Consider the following 15,768-nt stretch of genomic DNA (forward strand, 5'->3'; position numbering starts at 1 on the left):
TAAAAAGGGCACAAATCGATTTATTGGGTCCAAATGTGCAAGGAATAAATAAATTTTTAAAAAGTTGTTTGGTAATATTTTAAGTGCATGCATAGAATCACAGGACTGTTGAGTTTGGACGGACTTCCTGAAGATGGTTTGGTCCATCCTCCTCCTCAAATTGTGGTCAGCTAGAACAGGTTCACCAGGACCAGATTCAGTTATATCAACTTCCTAGAGAGGGTGTGAAGTCTCCTTCTCTGGAGATATTCAAAATCCATCTGGACACTGAATAATGGGATCTAGGGGACTGTGCACGAGCAGGGAGGTTGAACTAGATGATATCCAGCAGTCCCTTCCAACCTCCCCCATCCCGTGATTCTGTAAATTCCCATGTTTTTCTCAGTATGATGCTTAGTTAAATGCCTCTGAGATTCTCCAGAGTAGAACATTTCCATGTGCTTTCTCCAAGCTCACAGATTTTAACTCCTCATCTGTTTCACTCCCTGCAGTTCCCACAGTGTCAATGCTGAAGGAGATTGCCAGAGAAGCTCCCCCTGCCAGCTGGGCTGAGGAGCAGGTGGATGGACACATCCAGCCCAGCTTGCCCCCCGAAGCTGCCCAGGAGGGAGATCTGCACCTCCTGTGGGAAGCCCTGGCCAAGAAGCGCCGTATGAGCCGGGAGCCCACCTTGGATTCCATCAGCGAGGTGCCCGAGGAGGATGAGAAGCTTCAGAAGCTGAGGAAGGAGGAAGCAGAGATGTCTCACTACTACTCAGAGGAGTACTCCACGTGTGACGAGCTGGCCAGGACAGGAGAAGCAGATTTCTCTTTCACAAGCTCTGATGACGAGTCCAGAGCTGGGACTCCTTCCCTAGTGAACTACCTCAAGAAAGCTGAGAAGAAGAGCACCAGCATTACCAGCAAGGTTCAGTCCACCTCCACAGGAAAACTATGGAAACAGTGGGAGACTACCACTGTGGAGACCACTGTGGCCACCACAGCTGCTAAGCCAGCTGAGCCAGAGCTGCCAGATTTGGACGACCCCTCCATGAACAAGGCGGCTGTGAAGATCCAAGCCGCTTTCAAAGGCTACAAAGTCAGAAAAGAGATCAAGCAACAAGAGTGCCCAGTGTTCACTGAGACCTTCAAAGATTTCTCTGGAGAGCCTGGAAGCACCCTGCACCTGGAGTGTGTGGCCCACAGCAAAACCGACATGAACGTCCGCTGGCTGAAGGACGGCAAGGAGCTCTCGGATGGTCGCTACTACCACATCGACAGCTACAGCGACGGCACCTGCTCCCTGATTATCGCCGGCCTGGACAGGAAGGATGCAGGTAAATACACCTGTGAGGCATCCAATAAGTTTGGCAAGGTCTCACACAGCGCCAAGGTGGTGGTTGGCGCTCAGGAAGCTCAAGCTCTTGCTAAGGAGAAGAGGAGTAAGCAGAGCACCGACAGCGAGACGGAGAGCTCGTCTGGCAGCGAGCTGGACGATGCTTTCCGAAAAGCAGGAAGGAGACTCCACAGGCTCTTCAGGGCCAAGATCTCCACAGAGATCTCTGATGTGGAGGAAGAGCTCTTTGTCAGCGCAGACGAAGGAGACATAGACGTGGTTGACCACCAGACGTACCGTGAGGATGACCAGTACATCTACATCAAGTTTGAAGTCATGTCCGAGGCCAAGACGGCTGCCACGCGGTTCAGAGAGATGTTTGGCGCTCTGGGAATTCCAGTGGAGATTGACATCTTGGAGCAAGGCCCGAAAAAAATAGAATTGCGCATTGGGAAGGCATCACCTCCCACCCTCGGGAAGTTTCCACCTCCAGCGAGACCTCCACCACCTTTGCTGACTTCTGACACAGGTAGGGGAAGCAGACCTTGCCTATTCCTTGGAGAAGACAGTGGGAACAGGTCACAATGTAATTTTTTCACTCTCAAGCAATTTTTTTTTTAGCAATTTTTTTTTTAAATTTGGTGCAGGTATTTTATGAAAGCTTTGCACTTTTAGAAAAAATAATGTCTTTCTTATTCTTTTTCATTTTGAGGGAGAGGAGGCACGCTGGTGGGAAGGTTATAACATATTAACTTACCTGTGAACCCCCTTGAGACCTACTACAACATGACCATAAAATGATTATTGTACTTAAATTAATTATGTAGGGTTTAGAATGGCCCTGAGGGAGACAAGACATTTTGGCAAGGATAGGAGCAGGGACAATATATAGTTGGCAGCTGTGGTATTGCTGTGCTGATGGAATATCTTTGTAATGATAGGGAGTTTCTTGACTCTTTTCTAGAGAAAATATATTACTCTGCAATTAAAAAACTGGAAACCAGAAGTCTGGGCAGCAGGGGCCTAAAATATACCTTTAGATCAAAACCAAACTTTTCTTTCTTCTCTCCAACCACCCCAACTTCAGCCCCCATGTTCATGACCGAGCTCCAGAACCAAGAGGTCCAGGACGGGTACCCAGTGAGCTTTGACTGCATCGTGATTGGCAAACCCCTGCCCACGGTTCGCTGGTTCAAGGATGGCAAAGCTATTGAGGAAAACGATCACTACATGATCAACGAGGACCAGGAAGGGTGTCACCAGCTGATCATCACCGCCGTGGTGCCCACGGACATGGGCGTCTACCGCTGCCTCGCTGAGAACAACATGGGCGTGGCTTCAACCAAGGCTGAGCTCCGTGTGGACTGTAAGTCTCAGAATCACTGTAGAGAAAAACAATTTAAGGAGTTAATTGCTGAGACCTGGTTAATTTATTTTTTTCCCAAGGAAAGCACCATTTGGTGCTGTTTGTAGAATTTTCTGTCACTCGGGGTCACCAATTGTGGGGGTGTTCACAGGGGTCCCAGGATGAGGGAAGAGATGAGAATCTTGACTCCATGTTTCAGAAGGCTGATCTATTATTTTATGATATATATTATATTAAAAGAAAATTATATATTAAAACTATACTAAAAGAATAGAAGAAAGGATTTCATCAGAAGGCTAGCAAGCAATAGAAAAGAATGGAATGGAATGATAATAAAATCTTGTGACTGACCAGAGAGCCCAAGCCAGCTGGACTGTGATTGGCCATTAATTAAAAACAACCACATGAGACCAACCAAAGATGCACCTGTTGCATTCCACAGCAGCAGATAATTATTGTTAACATTTCGTTTCTGAGGCCTCTCAGCTTCTCAGGAGGAAAAAATCCTAAGGAAAGGCTTTTTCAGAAAATCTCATGGCTACAGCTGTCGAGTCAGGGATGCAAAGCAAGACTCTAGTCTTCAGGTGGATTAGAAGGTTAACTTTAATGAAAGTAGCAGGTCTTTCGTAATGTGACTTGTTAAGGTGATACTTGATTGGTCTCAAAGTAGAAATAGCTCACACTATTGGTGACCATGAATAGCACACTGTGAAGAACCATAACTATAAACAATGGTTACAGAAGGAGAGATAATAATTGTTTTAATTCTTTCCTCTAAGATTCTCAGGCTCAGCCTGGGAGGAATTATCTCTGTTCTTTCTTTGACTGAACTGAGAATCTCACAACCATTTACATTTTAAAGGAAGATGTTTTGGCTACAAAATTTTCACTTGCAAACTTCTTGGGTTTAGCTGGGTTTTGCTAACTCCAAGGTGAGGTTCAGAGCAAAGCTTTTGGGGTGAACAGAGGTGTTTTCCATAATCCAGGGACATGTGGGATCCTGCTGCAGTACAATATAAAAGCTATCTGCCAGTCACTCCAATTAGCAAGAAAAAATAATTTCAAAGCTCAGATGATTCAGACCTATCTTCCATTTAACAGTGACCAGCACAGACTATGAGACAGCAGCAGATGCAACAGAGACATCATCCTACTACAGTGCCAAGGAATATATTTCAAGGTAAAATATGGAACTGTGGCTCTAACCTCTGACTCAATGAGATCAGTCTGTGTATTTATGTCAGGGCTGGGTTTGTTGTGTCGAGCAAATTTAATGCCATAAAGGAGCATCCAGCTCAGCTGAGATGCAATAACTGCAACAGCTGCACATTTATCATGGGCAGAATTGCTTTGGAGCCTTCAGGCAAGCCAAGATATTTCCTCAAGGAATGACTCTGTTACTTTTAATGTCAGATGGTGCTTGGTCTGTTCGCAGGATGCCAAAACCCACAGACTGAATTTACCTGAAATAGAACATTCTGATTCCAAACTCTTACCTGGCATCCTGATTTTCTTCTTTCTAATTCCAATTACTGCTTAGCCGAGAACAGGAGGAATCTATGACTGAGGAGGAGCAGTTGCCCCAGATCTTTGATGAGCTTCATGATATTCATGTGGCACCTGGAGCATCGCTGGCTAAATTTCACCTGAAGGTGAAAGGTGAGTGGATCCCATGGTATTGTCAGTTTTCCAGGTATGATATCAGGTTGAAGGGCTGGACAAGGTTTTCCAAGGTGTTCTTCTGCAGCTGTGACCCCGGGCTGAGCACCTTGCACCATTTCTGTAGAAACCAGCTGGGGAAAATGTTCATGCTGCTGAACAACTGTTGGGACTGTTGGAGTAGACTCAGGCAGATTAAGCCTCATTTTGTGTCCATATATCCAGGCATAAGGACTGGCATGTGCTTCTGAAAACTGAATTCTGGATTTCTCTGAGCACAGGAGCAATAAGGAATAATAATCTTGACATTATTTGTTATCATTATTAATAGTTATATATTACATATATATTTATATAACATAAAGAACTATATCTAGTATAATTTATTGATATTAATCATAATTATATTCTAATATCAATACATATAAAGTCAGTCTCCTTGATTCTCTTCAATAAATGAAGCAGTTGTCAACTTGCCTTCATCCATTAAGGGGTTGCTCCTACAATGTGAAAACTGCAAAAACATCCCTCTGGTGTTGACTCTGGTAGGGAGAGGTAGGGATTTGTCCGATTTCTCCTGTTGCTGTCTATAAAAATCATGAGAATGCATTTGGCTTCAACATTTTTCCTTGTGAACCTTTCAAATCAGACCTAAGTGTTGATTTTTCAACCTCCAAGGCCTTTGCACATGCAGTGCCAGAAACTGAGGAGACAGGGAAGAATTTTGGCTGATAAATCAAATTTAATGCCTTTTTAAGCATTCCTAATTGGTTAAACCCTTGAAACAGGAGCCCTGTTAAACCCTTGAAACAGCAGAGGATCCGGCAGTTTGGAGATGCTCCCAAATCAGTGCTGCCAATGAATTTTGTTCTCTGTATCTGTAACTGCTCCTCACAGGATACCCTCAGCCTCGTCTCTATTGGTTCAAAAATGGGCAGCCCCTAAAGGCCTCGGACCGGATCCTCAAGACTGACAGGCAGGAATTCCACTCCCTGGAAATCCGCGACGTCACCAAAGCAGATGCCGGCCAGTATTTGATATTTGTCATCAACTCTGCTGGCTCTGCTTATTCCTCAGCCAGGCTGGTAGTCAAAGGTGGGTGTTGCTCTATTTTGGGCTGTTCCAGAGGTTCTTGCCATGTTCTATAGTTATCTTTTACTGAGGAAACCTTCCAAGGTAACTCAGGTGAGGCGGGGAAGTCTGTAGGTAAAAGATGATGTGCTTAGCTCTTGGTTCTTTATTTATTCGCCTACACATTTGCTGTTTAAGAAGATGATGATGCCACTTCTCTGTGGTCTGACTGTCTCATATGCAGGTATTTTATTCTTGCCCATCCTCATTAACCTTAAAAGTTCATTTCATTAAAACTTAGGGGCTCCTACAACCAATATTTCTGCGTAGTATCTCCACTGGAGTCACTTTGGGAGCTTTTTTTCTGCAACTCCTGGATTAGCACTTATTTATATTTGTCATGTTCTTTTCTTTTCTTCTTGTGTTTCAGATCCTTATGAGAAAGAAGAGCCCTCCAAAGCAGGTGAGAGAAGGTACAGGAGGTGAGAACAGAAGCCCCAGGAATTTTCCAATCTAAACTCACTGTGCTTCTTCAATAATATTATTTCCAGATTCCCATGAGCAGCTGATACCGCCAAGATTCCTTGAAAGATTTACAAATAAGAAGGTGAAAAAGGGTGCAAGCATCACATTATCTGTGAAAGTCGAAGGTAAGTGAGCAGATACCCTATCTCTCTGAATAACACTTGAAATGTGTAATTTCACAACACATCCTTCTCTCTCTGCCCCCAAGTCATTGTAACCTCATTTCCTGTGTCTGAAGTCTGGGATTCTACTCCCAACTTACATTTCTTACAAAGACACTTCACAGTAAAGCATCTTATTTTTCTTCACCTCCATTTTTCTGTATGTAAAAATGGGGATAATGACACTTTGTAGTATGATGCACGTTGACCATGAATTGTATGGTGATTGACAATTTTGATTTTTCAAAAAGATTTGATGTCTTTATGAGCGTGCTGTAAAATGGTTTATCCTTCTCTATTGCATATTATGCCTGTTCTTGTTGGGAAAGTATCAGAAAATTGATCAAAACAGCATTTTTTTCACAGCAAGGCTCAACATTTTAAGGGAAGAACACAAACAGGAAGATTAAAGCTTATTGCACCCATTTTCCTTTAGGACATCCACCACCAACAATCACTTGGATGAAAGAAGAGTCTCGGGAGGACATCCTGTGGATCAGACCAGACACTCCTGGGTACAAACTGGCCAGTTCCAACATGCACCACAGCCTGATCCTCTTGGATGTCAAGAAGAAGTACAGTGGAGCTTACACCTGCATTGCCACCAACAAGGCTGGCCAGTCCATCTGCACTGCCAACCTGGAAGTTGCAGATGGTAAATCTTTGCTGCAACACAAACAATTTCTCTGTATTTCCCTTTTATGCAGTGCCTAAGGGGAAAAAAAAACCAAAAAAAAACCCAAGTGTGACTGTTAAGGAAATTATTCAGTCATACCCAAAAAAAAGCATTTTCTCAAGAGCAGCCATGATTTTGCTTGTCTTGCAAATGGCTACACTTTTTACTTCTATAATATTTTAGGTTTCTGACTCTGTCTTGTATAATCAACAGCATATTTTCTGTATAAACAGAAGGCAAGTCTCAAGAGCAACCAAATTAGGTACAAATTTTAAAAAACTGGAAAAGCAATGTAAAGTAACTGGGAAAAGTCACCTTTTGAAAAATTATTTTGAGTACTCCACTCTGCTGAGGTATTTTGTATTAGAGTTGTTTGATTTTTGTAGAGCTTTCCAAGGCCACTTTTAACACAATAAGATGAGGGAAAACAAGTATGCACTGGGAATAGGGGCAGAGCTGTGAAGGATTCCATTTTTCTGTTTTCCTGCCTTGCATCCCACATTTTTATTGTACCAAGAGCTGCAGGAGCATAACCTGAGCAGTGTGGAGAAATGGGGCAATTATATATTTTCCATGAACAGGGAAAGGGGGAGAAACCATTGCCATCACAGGACTGGGAATATATATCCCAGGTCAGGAGCTGCTGCAGTGCTCCATGTCTAGAAAATGTGCCTGCACTAAATAGCTAAAAAAGGACATTCTGTGCCTTCTGTTCTCTAATGACCAACCCCAATCTTGCAGTGAAAGAGGCTGAAGTCCTGACCCAGGAGCGTGTGATGGTGTCAGAAGCCATCATGACCACACTGGGGTAAGTTGGATGCGTGGGAGAAGGGGGGCATGTTCCTCATTTAGCTCTCCTTACTGCCCATTTTATTGCAACCTTTAACTCTCTTTTATTTTCTTTTCCAGAACTATTCAGTCCTCTGAAGGTAAGAGAAGCTGTTTTCTCTCTCTTCTTCCTGTCCTCCATATCTACAGCTGAGACTGTCAATGCATTTTATGTATCCACTAATTTTTGTCCACTTTTCTTGAAATTGTCTGAAATGTTGGAACCTTTCAGGACTGCTTGCTGTTCGAGGGTGAATTATGTGGATGAACTGAGAGCAAGCACCGTTTTAAAAAACGGAGAAGGGAAGAAAATTAAACCTTTGTTCCACGGAAGCTTCTATTACTCAAAAAGAGATGAATTTTCAATGACACTGCCAACTTAATAACAAATTCTCTTTCTTTCCAGGAGACCTTGAAGCTGGCAGAGAAGGTGTGCCCAAAAGCCCTATTTCATTAGCTGATGTTGGCTCAGAAGAGTTCTTCCAGAAACTCACCTCACGTATCTCAGAAATGGTATCTGCAAAAATAACTCAGGGTAAGGAATCTGGAAAACACAGTTTAATTATGGTAGAAAAAAAAGCAATCTCTTTTTCTAGGTGTTGTTTAATTATAAGTGAGGTTTATGCAGCAGGTTTTGAGACAGTCATTCTATATAGGCAAATGAACATTTGTCAATGCTTAGGGGTAAGAAATTTAAGTAGGAATCCATCCAACCTGCATATCTCAGTCTAGAATGTTGAACTAGGAAAAAAGCCATTACAGTAAAATGTAAAAATATAAGTGTATTTTGCATATTTTAGGTATTTTGAGTTCCTCAGATATTTATTATTCCTAAATCAGAAAGCAATCCTGTTTTCTGTACTTCCCACATCTTCAAGTTTTAGCTCACAGTGGAATTGTAAAATCAAATTAAGGCTGAAAACTCTGTGCACAGCTGTGCAGTAATCCAGTGATTTGTTGAGTTGAATGAAAAATTCTGGTTTGTGTCTGTCCTGGTTATCTTGTAGAAAAAGTTTAACTTTGAGCAAAAATAGAGGCATTAACTCTCCAACAAACATTCAGCAGTGCAGCAGCAATACATGCAGTACACCTGCAACACCATGTATTAAAACATCCAAATTATTAATTTAATCCTAAATATCAAGAGGAAATCACACTAACTATTACTGTGAATGCTCTTCCTAGGAAGAAGAAAAATTATGATAGATTTGGTTGATGTTTAAATTGGGAATACTTATTTAACACTGTGCTGTTGCTCTGTTTTTCAGCTAAACTTCGAGTACCAGGTGCAGAAAGCGATGATGAGTCAAAAACTCCCTCTGCATCTCCTCGCCATGGACGGTCCAGACCTTCATCCATTGCTCAGGAATCCTCCTCTGAATCTGAAGATGGGGATTCCAGAGGGGAGGTATGACATCTCTATGGACAAGTTGGACACAAGGAGAAAACTAAACTTAGAATGACCAACCTACTGTGGTGTAGGGATCTCCATCCCCTTTGGTGATGTAATTCAGTTTTGTAGGTGTATTTAGTCGTTAAATGTTGTGTCTGTGATACAGAGCACAGAGAATCAAATTTTGATGCTCGCCCTGTGATCCTGAGCAAGTGCTTCAAGTCAACATGGTCAAAACATGACTTGGCACCTCTTGCTCTCACGGCTGAAATTCAGGAAGTCAGAACTTGATTTTCTGTGGCCTTGGATAAAGTTGGCCAGAGGAATCTTGTTGGATATCTCCAGCTGGGGGCTATGTACAGATCACAAACAGGATGGGACTGCCAGGAACGTGCCTTGAGCTGTTTTATTTTCCAGCATCAGTCTCATTTCATGGTTATGGCAATGGGAAGATGCCAGCAGCTCACATCCCAGGCAGCAGACAAAGAACTTGATGTTATAACTTAATTTATAAGTTTTTTGACCAATCACACAAAGAAAAGCACATTGACAGTAGTTCCATCCAACCACTGTAGGCACAAGTACCTTTGGTTAAACAATCCTTGCTTATTTCAAATACAATACCTGTTTGTGAGCCTTAAAACACAATGCACAGAGCTCCATTATTAAGCCTAGAACTCCCTAATATCTCACTAGATAAACTTTTCTGCAGCTTAGGGAGTTATTCTAGACATGTGTTAATACACAGACCATTGTTCTATTTGTCCTTACTTTTCTACTTCTTACATCATTTTTCTGCTGACCAATCTCATGGCTCTGCTCAGCTCTAATCACAGTTCTGCTGTCTCTGAGGCTGCCTTTTGCAGCTTTCCCAAAACCCTCTGATTTTATGGATTCCCACAGTTGGGAAGTTCTTCATGAGGGAAATAAGAGCACAAAGTGACTGTAGTTTTGTGCCTGCAGATCTTTGATGTCTACATGGTCACTGCTGACTACGTGCCTGCAGCGCCGGACAAGGAGACCATCACCCTGAAGGAAGGACAATATGTGGAGGTCCTGGATTCAGCTCATCCTCTGAAATGGCTGGTCAGGACTAAACCCACGAAATCGAGTCCCTCTCGACAGGGTTGGGTGTCTCCAGCTTATCTGGACAAGAAATTAAAGGTGACTGATCACATTCGGTTATTTCTCATTTAAAATTTCTTGTTCCTGTTGCAGTTTAGAGCTGCCTCTTTTGCAAGGAGGAGGTTGTTGAAGGGGTCTGGAACAAGGCTGTACTTTTTCATGCTTTTATTAGACAATATTTCTGGTCTCTGCAGGGATTTCTGGGTTGGAAAGACCTAAAAACTCTCCAGTAGAAAAGAAATTTCACACTGGTTTAGTAATTGTTGGACTAAACAGGACTATGAACACATGAGAGATATTCCTGAGTATGTATATACAAAAACACTGTCCACTTCCAAGAATTATTTTAATTTTTTTTTCCTAATACTGTAGTTGTCACCAGAGTGGGGAGCAACAGAAATTCCAGAGTTTCCTGGAGAATTTGTTTCTGAAGATGAATACAAAAGGAAGCTAAGGTGAGCTTGTGTCACTTGGTATTTGCACCTTTGAATTTTCCTGCCTTTTGAACCACTTGTATTTTGTGATTGATTTCAGCTTAGGAAAATTCCAGGCAATTGAGATCACAGAATCCTAGAATGGTTTGGGTTGGAAGGGACCTTAAACACCATCTATGGTCACACAAGTCCCATGGACAGGGACACCTTCCACTGGCCACTGCCTGCCTTCCTCCCTCCCTCCCTCCCTCCCTCCCTCCCTCCCTTCCTTCCTTCCTTCCTTCCTTCCTTCCTTCCTTCCTTCCTTCCTTCCTTCCTTCCTTCCTTCCTTCCTTCCTTCCTTCCTTCCTTCCTCCCTCCCTCCCTCCCTCCCTCCATGTGATGCCTTAAGAGGCTACCTAGAAAAGAGGCTAGACAGAGTTAAAGTAATAAAATAGATATTTATTAAAAGGCCTTCAAAGGATACACCTTGGGCAGTACAACAGCCTGGCCAGGGCTACACTCAAGATGGACCCTGGGTCACAAGTTCTCATACTTTTATAAGTTTTGGTCCATTCATATATTGGGGTTAATTGTCTAATTACAGTTTCAGGTTATGAAATCCTATCCTCCCAAACTGCTCTCCTCAATTCACCATTGTTTGTACTTTTTGGGCTTGAAGCTGCAATGGTGTCCTTGGTTCTGGGGCTGGAAAAGGATTGTTTTGTGTGACTGAACTGTGAGGAGAACCTGCTAACACTTTATATGAAGTTCAGAGTTATATACCAATGCAATACAGAATCTGGAAAATATGAAAGCTAAAATTTAAGGCACCACATGCATCCATCAATCCCCAGAGGGGATCTTTCAACACACCCCAGGAGTCAGTTCCTCTGATCATAAATCCCTACTTTACAGCCTAAAAGCCTCTCAAGGACAATTGTGATGATTTTTCTGTGATTTCTTTCTGCCTCTCTGTCTCCCTTTCAGTGTTCTCATTCAGGAGCTGTTGATCTCAGAGGAAGATTACATTCAGGATTTGCAGTTCCTCCAGACTCATCACCTTAGGTACACTGAGACCTGTCCCAGTGTGCCAGGAGCTGTTGCCAGTCAGAAATCCACCATCTTCAGGAATATTGATGACATTGGTCGCTTCCATTCCAGGTGGGCATTCCCAAGTGCCTTCAGTGGAGACCAAAGAGTAGCATTATTATTATTATTATTATTACTATTATTATTATTATTATTACTATTACTATTGTTGTTATTGTTGTTGTTTTCATTATCATTATTATCCTTACTACTGTTACTACTGTTATTATTACTTCTATTATTATTACTGGAATAATATTATGGAATAATATTATTCCATATTATTATTATTTCTTATTATTCTTCCTGATGTGGAACACTGGCAGTGCTGAGGTGCAAGGGAATTGATGCTCCTTTCAGGAGGGTAAATGATGGCATGGTTTAAATCCTACCACAGGGTTAGGACTTCCATAATCCCCTTTTTAACTGAGAAACATTGAATTATGTCAAAAAAGCAGCAAGATCTTACAGACACTTCAGCAGTGTCTTCACAGAGATATTAATCCATGTAAAACTGATGTCAGCATCCATGAATTTCAGAAAACCTTCCACTATCCCATGGTGATCCAAGACCTTCTCAACCTAGTCTTGGACTGTTCCAGGGAGCCAGGGGCAGCCACAGCTTCCCTGGGAAATCTGTGCCAGGGCCTCACCACTGTCACAAGGAAGAATTTCTTCCTAATATCCCATCTAACCCAGCCCTCTGTCAGTTTAAAGCCATTCCCCTTGTCCTGTTCTTCTGCCCATTGTCCAAAGCCCCAGCTGAGAGGAATGGCATTGTGCTGGGTGAAGAGGCACTAAGCACTTTAATCCTAATGTGGCAACATCCCTTATTTCCCCCATCATTTCTGCTTTGGCTTGAACAGACAGGTGGCTGCTGAGGAAGGCAGCAGCCTCCCTTGAAATGGAAAATGTAAACCCTTTCCCTCTGAATTATTATAATTTTTGAGATTAAGAGGCCCTCAGGCAAAGATATGGGAATAGGAATAACAGTTATTTACTAGGAAAATTAAAAACAAAAATGCAATAGTACAAAAAAGAAAACAAAAAATTGACAGGGTCAGACCATGCCCTGTCCCCTGTGTGTCAGGGGGTGGCACAGCCCCATCCCATGGGGGCTCAGCCCTCCTGCAGTGCCAGCTGTGGCTCTGCTGGAGCAGGGATCCTGCACAAGGGGGGAGTTTTCCTCTGCAGCTCCAGGGCTGCTGCAGATGGGCCTGGGCTCCCTCTGGCCATGCAGGGCAGCAGAAGCTGCTCCTCTGGCAATGCACTGGGCAAAGGCTGCTGGGCTGGGCCAGGCTCAGATTGGATCCAGGGAGGAATGCTTGGCTCCTCCCCTGGGCGGAGCATCTCCCCATGGGATGCTGGGATTGGCTCAGCCCTGCAGGGACACTCAGTGGCCATGGACAGCAGAGATCTCCTGCAGGGAGGATTGGCTGGGGGAGAGAGAAAGCAAAAACTGCCCCATGAACAGCAGAGAACTGCCCCAGCTCTGACAGATGGAAATAGAACACCCCCAAACCGTATTTGACAATCCAGGACAATTTCCCCACAATAACCTGTGCTCACCTGACATCTCCTGATTCCCATCCTGGCAGCTGGGGCTGTGTTTTTGGCCTCATTGCAGCCCCTTCTCCTGAGATGTGCTGTGCTCCTGTCCCCACAGCGTGTTCCTGAGGAGCCTGCAGGGCTGTGACACTGATGATGACGTGGCCATGTGCTTCATCAAGCATGAAGCAGAGTTCAACAGGTACATCCAGTACCTGGTGGGAAGGGTCCAGGCAGAGTCCATTGTTGTCAGCAAAGCTGTCCAGGATTTCTACAAGGTAAGGCAGGACCCAAAGCACACGTGGGAAATTCATCCTGTAACCCACTGCATCGAGAAGTGTCATTATTTATCATAAATGTGACCCTCAAAGCATTTGTAGTGTCTTTTGCTAAATATAACAGCAAAAATTTATTAACTTAAAATTAATTCATACTAATGATTTTAAAATTATTAGTTTAAAATATTAAAAATTATTAAAACTTAAGATTTTTCGTTCACTTCCTAGCTTTTTCTTGTAAGTGTGTCCAATATGGGAATATATTTACATGTTCTTGTGCATTTATTAATATTATAAAGATTATACAGACATGAACATGGCTGTGTTTATATAATGGTAATTGAGGGACATTTTTAAGGTCACCACATTACAAGACCAAGAGAACCACATAAATCATAAGTGTAGATCAGCAAATCTTGTTTCTCTGCTCCAGCTGCTCAGGATTTTTTTTACTGCTCTTTATAACAACATTTCCTTGTTATTCCATGTATTTTTTCAGAGATACACAGATGAATATTTAACTAATGAAGATCCCTCACAGCCACTTATCCCACCACTGCAGCACTACCTGGAAAAACCCATTAACAGGATCCAGCAGTACCAGACAATAATTAAGGTAAAGAGATGTTGTTAGAGGTTTATGTTCTGCTCTGTGGAGCTTGTGCAGAAATTTTTTTTTTTTTTAATTTCCTATTTCTTGTCTTCCTTCTGATAAAACTATGATTGAAAACTGCTTGAATAAATAAGAGATTGATCATCACCAGTGGTGGTGTTCTCTAAATAGTTTTGTAAATGTAAATCCAGGTGGAGGTTCACAGAATCCAACCCCATAAAGTTCAGTGAGCTTTATCCTTAAAGATATGAAAAAATATTATATGATATAATAATATGTTAGTATATATTATATTACTATATATTATATTACTATATATTATATTACTATATATTGTATTACTATATATTATATTGGATGACAGGTATAAATTTGCTTCAAACTCAGCAACATTTATGTTACAAAAATAAGCAGTTTCCAGGTCTAAGATAATGACTTACCACTTCTTTTCCTTTTGTTTTATACTGATATTATAGTAAGATGAAATTCCTGTTTTCTGAAAAGATTTGCCCCATTCTACCACCCTGAAATATTTTGTCTTTCAGGATTGCATCTGTCCTACTGTCTTAGACCATAAGCAAACATTTCAGAGCAGCATTTTAAACAGTATTTTAATGGGAACTAGCACTGGGATGCTGAGGAAGAAAATAATCATGGCAAAATATTTGCGTATTCTAGTGTTGTATAAAGGAACAGTTTGGATATTTTGAAGAACTGTCTGCTTTTGAACACAATCTTGCACACAAACACCAACATTTTTAAGGGTCTCTTGGAGGAGAAAAGGCATTTTCCATGCCTTCCTTGCTGAAGGAGAGGAACAGGAACAAATGTGGGAAGAATAGGGAAAATGCCATTTCACATTTTTTCCAACCTTTCTTTTTATTTATCTAATGTTGACTCAGCACATGAATTCCTTGTTCTCTGCTATTTTGAGGGTAAGCAAAAGAGAAATGCAATGAGTGCATTTAGGATCACTTTGGAATTTTTGGTTTTTGACCACCAAAGCCTCTCTGGTGTTTGTTTCAACTTTATCTTTGCTTAATATCAACTGATGTCAGGAAAAGCCAGACTGGTTAGTCTTTAATACTGCTGAGTAGGTAGGAAAGAAAAGACTTTGTTATCTAAGCAGTTTGTGGTGAAAAAAATGGCATAAAAGTTGCTGAGATGAAAGAGACAGAGCAGGTATTGAGAAAATCTTTGGCTCTGAAGGAACTGCTTATTTCCTCTCTGATTATCCACTAATTTTTTCTTCATTTATCTGCAGGAATTAATCCGAAACAAGGCCAGGAACAGCCAGAACTGCACTTTGCTGGAGCAGGCCTATGCCATTGTGTCTGCCCTCACCAGAAGAGCAGAGAACAACCTGCACGTCTCACTCATTGAGAATTACCCAGGGACCCTGGAGAGCCTTGGGGAGCCCATCCGCCAGGTAACTGCAATGTCCCATCACTGCTGGCTCCATGGCTGCCTTCCCCAGTGTCTAAGGAGCCCTAATTAATTCTTGGAAGAAAATCCTTTAGAATTTATTTATTGTTATTGTTGTTATTATTATTTTTTATTATGTACTACAAAATAAAATTAAAATATTATAATTAATTATTATGTTAATTATTATATTTCATCATGATGTCAATACATTACTATGTTATTACTACAATAATATTGCAATATTATTAATGCATAATTATATATAAGTTATTATAAT

At 41.8% G+C, this 15,768-nt stretch overlaps 1 protein-coding gene across 1 annotated transcript in view; it reads left to right on the forward strand.

Annotated features, from left to right (window-relative positions):
- LOC139591323 (obscurin-like) overlaps positions 1 to 15,768 on the forward strand; it is a gene marked incomplete at its 5' end in the record, with an annotated part of 124,250 nt that overhangs the window by 55,611 nt on the left and 52,871 nt on the right. Inside the window, 18 exons of the mRNA XM_071429887.1 lie at positions 492 to 1,844; positions 2,403 to 2,681; positions 3,783 to 3,861; positions 4,222 to 4,340; positions 5,238 to 5,435; positions 5,842 to 5,874; positions 5,963 to 6,061; positions 6,534 to 6,752; positions 7,515 to 7,581; positions 7,683 to 7,702; positions 8,008 to 8,136; positions 8,870 to 9,009; positions 9,958 to 10,158; positions 10,492 to 10,574; positions 11,523 to 11,696; positions 13,291 to 13,450; positions 13,950 to 14,066; positions 15,328 to 15,492. Coding sequence (XP_071285988.1) covers positions 492 to 1,844; positions 2,403 to 2,681; positions 3,783 to 3,861; positions 4,222 to 4,340; positions 5,238 to 5,435; positions 5,842 to 5,874; positions 5,963 to 6,061; positions 6,534 to 6,752; positions 7,515 to 7,581; positions 7,683 to 7,702; positions 8,008 to 8,136; positions 8,870 to 9,009; positions 9,958 to 10,158; positions 10,492 to 10,574; positions 11,523 to 11,696; positions 13,291 to 13,450; positions 13,950 to 14,066; positions 15,328 to 15,492 — 3,635 coding nt within the window. The remainder of the gene's footprint in view (positions 1 to 491; positions 1,845 to 2,402; positions 2,682 to 3,782; positions 3,862 to 4,221; positions 4,341 to 5,237; positions 5,436 to 5,841; positions 5,875 to 5,962; positions 6,062 to 6,533; positions 6,753 to 7,514; positions 7,582 to 7,682; positions 7,703 to 8,007; positions 8,137 to 8,869; positions 9,010 to 9,957; positions 10,159 to 10,491; positions 10,575 to 11,522; positions 11,697 to 13,290; positions 13,451 to 13,949; positions 14,067 to 15,327; positions 15,493 to 15,768) is intronic.

Source organism: Agelaius tricolor, unplaced genomic scaffold, assembly GCF_023055355.1.
Source record: "Agelaius tricolor isolate 1412-34295 unplaced genomic scaffold, bAgeTri1.0.p SCAF_6, whole genome shotgun sequence".
In the NCBI taxonomy this organism is placed as follows: Eukaryota; Metazoa; Chordata; class Aves; order Passeriformes; family Icteridae; genus Agelaius; species Agelaius tricolor.